This window comes from Eimeria necatrix, genomic scaffold (assembly GCF_000499385.1).
Source record: "Eimeria necatrix Houghton genomic scaffold, Enh_scaff219, whole genome shotgun sequence".
NCBI classification, from domain to species: domain Eukaryota; phylum Apicomplexa; class Conoidasida; order Eucoccidiorida; family Eimeriidae; genus Eimeria; species Eimeria necatrix.
In genome coordinates, this window is record NW_013655156.1 from 32,313 (window position 1) to 44,812 (window position 12,500).

Below are 12,500 nucleotides of genomic sequence, written 5' to 3' on the forward strand. Positions count from 1 at the left end.
TATATATACATATATATATGTATATATAGATATATACATGTATATATATATAATAATTTAATATGATATATTTGCTATTAATTTATTTATTAATAATACATTTGTGATGGCTCTGCTGATGAATAGATAATTTAAATCAAATAATTCCCCTTAGATGTATTAAGGCCTGGGCCTGAGCCGAACTGACAACCTTCTGCAGCGCGAAGATTGGATTAAAAAAGGAAGAAAATGAATTTAAAATGGCAATAAATGAATGAAAAATAAAAAATAATTAAATAATTGAAAGAATTAAATGCAAAGGCTTAAAAATAAAAAGAAAAAAGGAAAAAAAAGACAAAAAAATTCGTGAGCGCCCCTGCACTTTGAGGTGTACGTACACCTCAGCCATTACACTTGACTTTCCTCGACTTTCCATTTTCGATGAATTTTCACTTTTTGTTTTTATTTTCAATTATTTGTTTATTATTTGGATTATTTATCATTTATTTTTATATTTTAAAACTTATTTTATTTATTTTTTACATTTTTTCCTTCTTTTTAATCTCATTTAGCGCACCAGCTAAGGCGAAGTCCAGTTTGAAGAAACTGCTGCTGTTTATGACTTAATATTTATACTTTATTATTTATCTTTTATTATTTATTAACTCTTATTTTTTATTTTTATTATTAATTTATTTTTTTCTCTTTTTTCTTTTCAGTTCTATTTACTTTTACTTACCACTCCACTTTATCCATTTCAATACATTTTTGTCCATCTCGATCAACTTTTGTCAATTTTTGTTTATTTTATTTAATTTCAGTTCATTTTATTTCATTTTAATTCATTTTAATTCATTTTATTTCAATTTAGTTCATTTTATTGTATTCTAATTCAGTTTAATAAATTTAAATTTGTTTAAATTCGTTTAAATTGATTTAAATAACACTAATTCATTCTCTTAATTCATCTTAAATCATTTTAATTCATTTTTATTGACTCTTGTTTTATTCCCAACACGCACTCGCTGCAATTATGAGCCAAACTTGTGAGTTTTTTTAATTACATTAAATAAAATAAATTTAAATGCAGTTTGCCATTTTAATTATAAAACAAATTAAATTTATTGAGTACAATTTGCTAATTTAATTATGAAAAAATTAAATTTATTGAATACAATTTTCCAATTTAATTATAAAATAAATTAAATTCCTAAAATGCAATTTGCCAATTTAATAATAAAAATAAAATCCTGCAAATGCATGCAGCCGAAAGCCCCAAACTCACCGCCTGCATGCAGCCAAATTGAAGGCCGCCTTTGCATGCATTTGAAATATAAATATAAATATAAATATAAATATAAATATAAATATAAGCATAAATCTAAATATAAGCATAAATATAAATATAAATATAAATATAAATATAAATATAAATATAAATATAAATATAAATATAAATATAAATACAATAATAAGCATAAATACAAATATAAATATAAATATAAATATAAATATAAATATAAATATAAATATAAATATAAATATATATAAATATAAGTATAATTATGAATATAAATATAAATATAAATATAAGCATAAATGTAAATATAAATATAAATATAAATATAAATATAAATATAAATATAAATATAAGAATAAGTATAAATACAAATATAAGTATAAATATGAATACCAGTATAAATATAAATACAAGCAGAGATATAAATATAAGTGTTAGGCCAAATTTAAATATGTTTTGAAATATAAATGTAAATAGAAATATAAACGCAAAGATATGATAAGAGTAAATATACAAAGAGGACTAAGACAGCAGCAGCAGCAGCAGCAGCAGCTGCTGCAGCAGCAGCAGCTGCTGCTGCTGCTGCTGTTGCTGCAGCGAAACGAGTCCGTCAAACAAGAAGAAAAGACTAATCTTTTGAACTAGTTGATCTGATTAAATTAAATTAAATTAAATTAAAATTTAATTTAATTTAATTAAACATAATTTAATTTGATTAATTTGATTAAACTGAATTGATTAAAATAATTTAATTTAATTCTTTGTTAATTTCCAGCTCACCGCCTCCTCCTGCAAACGTTTAAACGCAGCAGCGCGAGTTATTTATTTATTTATTTATTTATTTATTTATTTATTTATTTATTTATTTATTTATTTATTTGCTTATTGATTTATTGATTTATTTATTTATTTACTTATTTATTTGCTTATTTATTCACTTATTTATCTATTTATTTATTTATTTATTTATTTAGTTATTCATATTTGATTGTGTTAAAGGGACTTTTGCTTACCTTCTGCAATTTTCCTTTTTGCCAAATTGAATAAATAATTATTCAGTTTAAATGGATTTATGTAATTGATTTAATTAAATTAATTAACTTAATTAACTTAATTAGCATAATTAATTCTTTTAAATTACCTAACTTGAATAATTTAATTAGTTTATTAATCGATTAATTCTTATTTATCAAAAACTTCTTTGTTTCATCTTTTGCGCTTTTTCTTCATTTGTTATTTTCTTTTTTATTATTTATTTTCATTTATTTTTATTTCTATTTAATCTGGCAATTGCCTTCTTCCATTTGTCATGTATTATTCATTATCTCATTTCATTAACCTTTTATTTTCTTCTATTTGTTTATTTACTCACTCATTTATTTATTCATTTATTTATTTTTTTGTTTATTTATTTATTTGTACTCTACCGCAGCTGTTGGAAATAATAAACAACAAATAGTAACTTATAAATAATAAATATTATAAATTATAAATTATAAATAATAAATAATTAGTAATTAATTATTAATAATTCACCAATTAAAAATAAATTAAAATAATTTGAGGGAAATGAAATTAAAGAAAATTACATTCTGCGCCTGCGCCAATTGTTCAGGTGTACAGACAGCTCCAGTAGGCAAACAAGCGAGTCCGAAAAGATTTCCAAATTAATTTAATTAATTTAATTAATTAATTTAATTTAATTTAATTTAATTTAATTGATTAGTAAAGGGTAAATTGAGTCAGAATGGTGGTGTTCATAATGCTTTTTAAGCTCACAAAGGACCTAATCCCGAAACCCTGAACCCCGAACCCTAAACCCTAAACCCTAAACCCTAAACCCTAAACCCTAAACCCTAAACCGTTAAGAATAAAACCATAGTTTGAGCGTGCCTGAAACCTTTTCAAATAAGGGAAAAGGGAGCTACAGGTCAAGCGCACTCCCTTTAGTTTCAAACCCTAATCCTTAAACCCTAAACCCTAAACCCTAAACCCTAAACCCTAAACCCTAAACCCTAAACCCTAGCATCTAAAGCCTAAACCCCACAGACGCGGCTCTTGAATTCCTGCAATAATTTTTAAACCCACTTTCTGTTTTAATGCAGTCCTATTTGGAGGTGTTGTCATCTTAATTTTAATTAAATTAAATTAATTCTAATTGAATTGAATTTGTTTTAATTAATTGTAATTAATTGTAATTTATTGCAATTAATTTTAATCAAATTTAATTCACTTTAATTTGTTGAATTTAAAAGAAAACCTAAATGACTGCAAAAACGGTAATTAAAGAAAGTAATTAAACAAAAAAGCCAGTCCTCGTTTGTTTCATCATTTTAATTTATTTAAAATTATTTTCTTTCTTTTTTAATTTTCCTTTTTCATCATTTTAATTTATTTAAAATTATTTTCTTTCTTTTTTATTTCTCCTTTTTTAGTTTTTTTATTTGCTTTGACACTCACTATCTGCCCAAAGTAAAAAAATTAGATAACTAATTTAAATAATTTAATTAATATAATTAATTTCATTAATTTCAATAATTTAACTAATATAATTAATTTGACTAATTTACTTAATTTAATTAATTTAATTAATTAATTAAATTAATTAAACCAATTAAGTTAACCAATTTAGTTAATTAATTAAATTTAATTTGGCAACTGATTAATTATTTTCAATCAATTGATGAACAGAAAAGACAAATGAAAGAAAAAAGCGAAAATGAAATTAATTCAAAAGACAAACTCACGGACTTCAGAAATAAAAGTTTCGAAGAACTTAAATATTTGATTAATTCGAAATTAAACACAAAAAATTATTTCTAAGTTTTAAAAAGTAAACACTTTCGGACTTTTGTTTGCCGAAAAGAAACGCATTTATTCTTTGCAACACTATTAAGTAGCATTTTATTTATTTATTTATTTATTATTTATTTATTTATTATTTATTTGTTTGTTTACTTATTTATTTATTAATTTTGTATTAGATGAAGTTTAATGAGCTTGCTTTCGCGCCCCAAATAAAAGAACCCTTTTCCCATTTCTAGGTTCTAGGGTTCAGAGTTTGGAGTTAAGGGTTGTTCAGGGTTTAGGGTTTAGGGTTTAGGGTTTAGGGTTTAGGGTTTAGGGTTTAGGATTTAGGGTTTGAAGGGGCCGCACTTCCTTAAGGAGGAAGCGGCATGGCAGCAAAAAAAGAATTAATGTGGATTGAAAGAGAAAAAGCATCAAAGAAATCAAATTAAAATTTAAAAATATATTTAATGATTAAAAGCAAAAACAAATTGCAAGACACACCGCCTGGGCGTTGGGGTGTACGTACACCTCAAATATCCCGCCGCTGCTGCAGCAGCAGCAAGAGGAAATAAATTGTTTCCTTTTTACCCCCCAGAGGCTAAATAAATAAATATTTATTTGTTTAATAACATAAATTAAATGTTTAATTATAATTTGATCATTTATTTGTTCATTTATTTCTTTTTCCGCTGCTGCGGAGGAGGCGGGCGGGTGCGAAGAGTCTTACAATCTGAAGTGCAATTTTTGAATTGCATTTCCACATTTGTTTTTTGCATGCCATTATATTTAATTTAATTTAATTTTTTGTTTTATTTTATTTATTTTTAAATTCGTTTGTTTATTTGCTTCCAATCATCGACTTGTCCACCAATTCAACTATTTCTGGACTCCGCCATTCGCCTTTTCCAAATAAAATGCATCCACAAATGGAATTAAATTCCTAATTTTATTTTCTAAAATACTTTTGCATTCAATTCAACTTTATTTTGTTCTTTTTATTTTTATTTACTTCCTGGATTCGAAAAGGAAATGCGCGGCTGCGCGCACCCACATCTGCGGTGTACGTACACCATCTGAGGTGTACGTACACCTCAAATGCTGGCCGCCGTTTGGCTTGCGATGAAGCTGTCGAATTTGACGGAAAACGCATTCAATTAATTCCATTTTTTTCATTTAAATTAATCAATTAAATCAATTTAATCAATTAAATCGATTTAAACGATAAAAACTCCCAAATTAATTAAATTCAGCAAACTGCGAAATGCAAACAGCGGCAGCGCACGAATGGCTGTGGGCGAAAAGACAAAAAAACCAATTAGGGCATTTCTAAATACAAATAAAAACAAAATATGAATTACTGCACAACACTAAACCCTAAACCCTAAACCCTAAACCCTAAACCCTAAACCCTAAATATAGCTGAATAATAAAGCAGGCGAAGTACTGAGCATTTAAATGCAGATAAACAAAAGTAGGCACAACTGGCGCACGATCTGGATTTGCTGCGAATTAATCATTTATTTAGAATTAAAAAAGAAATAAATATATTTATTTATTCATTAAAATGGAAATTAAATTTAAATGAAAGAAAAAGTAACAACGGGCTCCTCACAACCTGCAAAAGAAAGCACTTGCTTGCTTCAGGTGTACGTACACCACAGAGGGCAGCCAAGCACTTTTCAAATTTGTTTTTATTTTTATTTTTTTATTTTTATTTTTTTATTTTTCTCTCTTCGGTGATTCTCCACGCACATCCTTGGGCCACGCGTTTCGTTGATGGAAAACCCTAAACCCTAAACCCTAAACCCTAAACCCTAAACCATCGACCCCAAGCGCTGAAATCAAAACCCTAATGCTGTCGCGCCTAGCCGCAACACCGAACCCTAAACCCTAAAACGAATTCGTGCGCCCTATCCTTTGCCTGCTAGGTCCAGCATTCATCTTAGGGTTTAGGGTTTGGGGTTTAGGGTTTAGGGTTTAGGGTTCAGGGTTTTGCTCACCACCTGCGAACACGGCGAAATTACAGCGGCTGTTCTCCAGGTGTACATACACCTCAAAGCACCCACTAGCTAGCTAGCCAGACAGCTGAGTAGCTAGCTAGACAAATGGCTTGATGGCTGTCCTGTTGGCTAGCTAAATCGCTAGCTAGCTAGCTAGCTAGGCTCCTCAGTAGCTACTACCCAAGCAACTAGACAGCTAGCTGGCTAACTGCAGCTAGCTAGCTAGCCAGCCAGCTAGCTAGCTACATGAGCAGCTATCTACCAGTTAAACAGCTAGCCAGCTAGCTACCTACCTGCCAAAGCAGCTAGCTAAATACCTATTAAGCTAGCCAGCTACCTAAGCAGCTAGCTAGCTAGCTACCCGGGTGTATAGCTAGCTAGCCGCCTAGCTTCGCAGCTAGCTAGCTACCTAGCTCTGCAACTAGCTAGCTACCTAGCTTTGCAGCTGGCTAGCTACCTACCTGCCTGCCTACCTAGCGAGCTAGCCATCTAGCTGTGCAGCTAGCTAGCTAGCTAGCTAGCTAGGTAGCTAGCTAGCTAGCTAGCTAGCTAGCTGCCCCGGCCTGCAGACTCACGAGCTCGAGTTTCTGCAGTTTGAGGCGCAGCTGTTCGCAGCTCAATTAGAAAGCAGAAACGAATTTGTGGAATTTTTAAAAAGTTTATTTTCAAATAAATAAAAATAAAAAAGAAATCCAATAAAGTCCAAATGCAATTAAAAGAATAGATAGCTTTCAAACAGAGGGTTTAGTTTTCACTTTCTTAGCCAAAACGCACAGTCTCCACGTGCAGCCGTAACCCCAAACCCTAAACCCTAAACCCTAAACCCTAAACCCTAAACCCTAAACCCTAGATCCTAAACCCTGACTAGCCACTTGGCCCTCTGCCCAGCTAGCCACTTAGCTAGCTAGCTGCCTAGCTACAGAACTAGCTAGCTGGGCCTTCGGTCAATCAGCTAGCTATCCAGCTAGCTAGCTAGCTAGTTAGCTAGCTAGCTGGATAGCTAGCTAGTTAGCCAGCTAGCTGGATAGCTAGCTAGCTAGCTAGCTAGCTGGATAGCTAGCTAGTGGTTGCTCTTACTCCCTGCAACCGCAGTGCATGCCAGTTAAAAGGCTCATGAAGCGGTTTAGCTAGCTAGTTAGATGGATAGAAAGATAAACACAGAGTTGGCTAGCTAGCCAGCTAGCTGCTTTTCAACAGGTTGTCTAGCTAGCTAGCTAGCTAGCTAGCTAGCTTATTGAACAGCTAGCTAGCCTCCATGGAGCTCAATTTCTCTTTTTGGACCAGAGGAGTTCGCTTACTCTCTGAAAGGGGGCAGTCAGTCAACGGCAGCTGACAGCTAGCTAGCTAACTAGCTAGCTAGCCCGCTGGCCAGCTAGCTAGCTAGCTCTCTAAATAGGTAGCTAGCTAGCTAGCTGGGCACGCGTGGATAGCTAGCTTGCAAGGCAGCTAGCTAATTACGCACTGTAGTTAGCTGCAGCTAGCTATGGCTAGCTAGCACTGCAGAAGTAGCTAGCTATGGCTAGCTGCTGAAGGAGCTAGCTATGGCTAGCTAAGGAATTAGCTAGCTACGGCTAGCTGCAGCTAGCTGTGGCTAGCTGGAGGCCCCTGGGAGCAGAAGTTGAGGTGTACAGACAGCTGCGGGCCTCACTGCCTGTGGGGTGTCTTTTCAGTTTTTTAATTTCTCATTTTTGTTTTGCAACTTTGGCCAGCATTTGCACCTAAACCTCAAGCCCTAGGGTTTAGAATTAGGGTTTAGGGTTTAGGGTTTAGGGTTTAGGGTTTAGGGTTTTCAGTTTACTGCTTTTGACGCGAATTGAAGAAAAGCATTTGGAAGCTTACTGTCTGATAGGGTGTACGTACACCTCACGCCCAGAAGCATGCTTCGTGACGTTCTGCTGCTGCTGCTGGCGCAGCAGCAGCAGCAGTAGCAGCAGCCGCAGCAGCAGTAGCAGCAGCAGCAGTAGCAGCAGCAGCAGCAGCAGCAGCAGCTGTTAGTGTCTAACTCTCTGATTTCAAGAGATTTAAAGGCAATTTGATTTCTTCTTCAGCCCACACAAAGACTTCTCAAACTGTGTTAAATGCAATTAAAAATGATTTTAAAAATATAATATTTAATTCCCTTTTTGAATAAATTTGAATTAAATGAACTTCAACAGAAAACGCAATTCGAGCGAAGACGAGGCTGCGCATACACCCGAACCGGGTGTACGTACACCCGACCGCCCCGAGGGTGGAAAGTTGCAATTTTGAGAAATTCTTTTTTATTTTTTAATTTAAATATTCTAAAAAAACAAATAATGCAACAAATATTCAATTAATTCATTTAAAACGGATTTGTGTTTGCGCAACGAAGCAAAACTTGCATGCGTTTTGACTCAGGTGTACGTACACCTCAGCGCGCTGCTGCACTCGCGCAAACGCACTTCCTTCAATTTCAAAATTCACTAAAAAACAAAGTTCTAATTGCTGCTGCTGCTGCTGCTGTCTTCTTTGCTGCTTCTGCTATATGCGCTGCTGCTGCTGCTGCTGCTGCTGCTGTCTGCGCTGCTGCTGCTGCTGTCTGCGCTGCTGCTGCTGCTGCTGCTATCTGCGCTGCTGCTGCTGCTGCTGCTGCTGCCTTTGTTGCTGCTTCTGCTGTCTGCGCTGCTGCTGCTGCTGCTGTCTTCGCTGCTGCTGCTGCTGCCTGCGCTGCGGCTGCTGCTTGCTGCGCTGCTGCTGCTGCTTGCTGCGCTGCTGCTGCTGCTGCTGCAGCTAGACAAGAAGGAAAAAGAGGTTCTCCTAGAGGGTCTGTTGGATTTATCTTTTTAAAACAAAAACGAAAAGGCTGCTGCTGCAGCGCGAAGCCAAAAAGACTAAAAAGGGATTTATTTGTACTTATAAATATATAAATATACAAGTATTTATATTTGCATTTGTATCTATTAATGTGTTTATATATATATATATATATATATATATATATATATATATATATATATATATATATATATATATGTATAGATATATAGATATATATATGTATATATATTTATATATTTGTTGTACTTGTATTTATATTTTTGTGTATATGTCGATATTTATGTGTATCTTTAGATGTTTATATTTTTATGCTTATATTTATATTTATATTTGGATGTTTATATTTATATTTATATTTGGATGTTTATATTTATATTTATATTTATATTTAGATGTTTCTATTCAGATATTTATATTTATATTTATATTTAGATATTTATTCTTATATTTATATTTCGATATTTATATTTATATTTATATTTGGATATTTATATTTACATTTATATTTGGATACTTATATATATATTTAGGTGTTTATATTTAGATATTTATATTTATATTCATATTTTAACTGCATGCGTTTTGTTACTTTTCTGACGCACAACCTTATATTTGGATTTGTTCAGAAACAAAATTTAAATTAAAAATAAAAAGAAATCCTGCGGCCAGCCCTAAACCCTAAACCCTAAACCCTAAAGCCTAAACAACAAACCCTAAACCATAAACCCTAAACCCTAACCTTAAACCCTAGAGCCTTAACCCTAGTCCTAGAGGTACGCACTAGCTGTAGCGTGTGCACAGCTACCTACGTTTAAGGGTTTAGGGTTTAGGGTTTAGGGTTTAGGGTTTAGGGTTTAGGGTTTAGCCGGCGCCGGCGAGAACCGCGTTTCCTGCAGAAACAAAAGCGGCCACCAGCAACTGAGAGGATTGAACTTTTATTTTATTTATTTTTAAAAATAAATAAATTATTTTATTTATCTTTAAAAATAAATGAAATAAAATAATTCATTTAATTCGAAAAGAAAAGATTTAATTTCACTTCTGAACTTCCCGCTCACCCCCTGCAGCGGCCAGCAGCAGCAAGTCCGAGCTGTCTATACACCCCAGCGCCCGCAAACCCCCGGACTTCCAAAAAAGTAATTCTGCATCAAATCTCACAATCTTTGAAAAAAATAAAATCAAAATAAAATCAAAACTTAAAATCTTTTCTTTTTTGCTTCCTTTCGAGCCTCCAGGCCCTCATTTACGCACTAAATGCACCCCTGCTGCTGCTGCTGCTGCTGCTGCTGCTGCTGCTGCTGCTGCTGCTGCTGCTGCTGCGGCGCGAACGCACGCACTTCGTTTGAGGTGTATGTACACCGTGAAAACAGCCGGCGTGCAGCACAAGTGGGCCTTCCAATACATTAATTAGTTATTGAAGTTACTAATTTAATTAATTAATTAATTAATTAATTAACTAATTAATTAGTTAATTAATTAATTAATTAAACTAATTAATTAATTAATTAATTAATTAATTAGTTTAATTAAGTAGTTGAGTACTTAATTTAAATAATTAATTAATTATTTGAATTAATTAAGTATTTGATTAATTTAATTAATTAATTTGGTTAATTAATTAATTAATTTCAATAAATAAAAAAATAATTAGTTTGCTAGTTCCTTGTTAAGGCTTCCTCACTCTCTTCATCGAGATAAATAAAAACGCATAAAGGTGTGCACTGAGAAGGGTTTAGGGTTTAGGGTTTTGAAATCAGGGTTTAGGGTTTAGGGTTTAGGGTTTTGGGCTCAGGGTTTAGGGCTTAGGGTTTAGGGTTTGGGGCTTGAAGACTCACCTCCCTCTGATTGCCGCAGAAACCACATGCAGATGAAACAGTTTCACCCTTTTGTCTCCCAAGGGTTTAGGGTTTAGGGTTTAGGGTTTAGAGTTTAGGGTTTAGGGTTTAGGGTTTGGAGTTTGGAGAAATGCGGTAGCCGCTCACCTCCATAAACTGTTCAAAGCTCTGCCGCAGAGAAAGACACCACATAAGGACAGCAAAACACGAGGGTTTAGGGTTTAGGGTTTAGGGTTTAGGGTTTAGGGTTTAGGGTTTAGGATGCCCCTGCGGCTACACTGGCAACTATCTATCTGCTGCAGAGCAAAAGTGAGCAGCAGCAGCAGCAGCAGCACCCTTGAGAACTTCGAATCTAGGGTTTAGGGTTTAGGGCTTGGGGTTTAGGGTTTAGGGTTTGGGGTTTAGGGTTTGGGGTTTGGGTTCTCCCCTTAAGGTTTAGAGCTGCGCCGTAGCGCCCCACTGGCTCCAGGCCTCGGGCGCCGCTTGAAAGTCACAAACGAGGGTTTAGAGTTTAGGGTTTAGGGTTTAGGGTTTAGGGTTTAGGGTTTAGGGTTTACCTGGGCCACGGCCCTTTTCTTTCTGGCGGAGAGGGCGAAGAGGCCCAGGAGAAGCAAAGAAGCAGCAGCAGCAAATTTGAAAAGATCTTTTTTGTTGAAGTTTTCTGCTGCCAGCACTTCTGGGGCGGTGGGGGCCCCCCGGGGGGGCCCCCAAGCAGCAGCAGGGGGTGCTGTTGCTGCTGCTGCTGCTGCTGCTGCTGCTGCGTGGTCGCCGTCTTCGAAGGCCATGGTGTCGAAGTTGAAGGCTGCGTGTGTTGCTGCTGCTGCTGCTGCTGCTGCAGCAGCAGCAGGAGCCAGCAGCAGCAAAAGGAGAGCTTTTGGAGCCATTTTTCTGCAGCAGCGGCGCTGCCGACGCGCCCTAATCGAAAAAAACCACCTCCTGCAGCGCCCCAGGCTGCATACTTCAATTAATTCTTCTTTTTATTCAAAATAAAACATTTAAATTCGAAAAAAGAGTTCAAACGCGCTCAAAACCGGCGGCAGGCTCGGCTGTACAGACACCGCGCGCAGCCCGCCCCGGCGCCGGTCGGCTGCGGTGGCGAAGCGCCCGCCTTTCCGCAAACCCTAAACCCTTTTTTAGGGTTTAGTTGCGCCCATTAACTTTAATTTGCATTTAAAATCCGCTAAATTCGCAAAAAACACTAAAAGCTGCAAAGAAAACGCAAACCCCAGCGCCGCGCAGCAGTCCTGGGAAGCAACCAGGACTCGCCGGACAGGAAGCTGCAGAAACTCGCTTTCTGCCTTTTCCGGATTTGTTTATTTAATTTTAAAGAATTTATTTAATTAAATTTAATTAATTTTCGAAAATAAATCCGCTTAATCGCGATCAACTGCCGCCGTCGCAGCGCCCCGCTGCTGCTGCTGCTGTATGTACACCTCAGCAGCAGCAGCAGCAGCAGCAGCAGCAGCAGCAGACTCGCCTTTCGCCTCTTCTCTATCCCCCCGAATTCCTTTTTCGGCGACAAATAATTAAAAGTACCATTTGATTTCGTTTTTTCAGTTTTTTCGCAAAAAGAAAGACTCTTGCTGCTGCAGCCAGGCGCAGTGAGCGGCCCACACCCCCACTCCCGCTGCAGCAGCTCGTGTCTGCAAAAAGAGGAAATAAATGGAGACCCAACACTAATAAAAGTAATAATAATAATTAATAATAAAGTTTTCGTTTTATGCATGCATTTATCTCCATTTTATTCACTTCTGAGGTCTTCAAACAAACCACAAACTCCCGACGCCCCCCCTGTCG

General features: G+C 35.3%; 1 protein-coding gene across 1 annotated transcript; it reads right to left on the reverse strand.

The window, feature by feature from the left end:
- Window positions 1–8,503: 8,503 nt before the first annotated feature.
- On the reverse strand, window positions 8,504–11,587 carry ENH_00030090 (hypothetical protein; the record flags this gene model as incomplete). Its single annotated transcript, XM_013584874.1, has 3 exons — window positions 8,504–8,820; window positions 9,927–10,029; window positions 11,261–11,587. The coding sequence occupies 3 exons, from the start codon at window positions 11,585–11,587 to the stop codon at window positions 8,504–8,506; spliced, it is 747 nt and encodes a 248-aa protein (XP_013440328.1).
- Window positions 11,588–12,500: the final 913 nt, after the last annotated feature.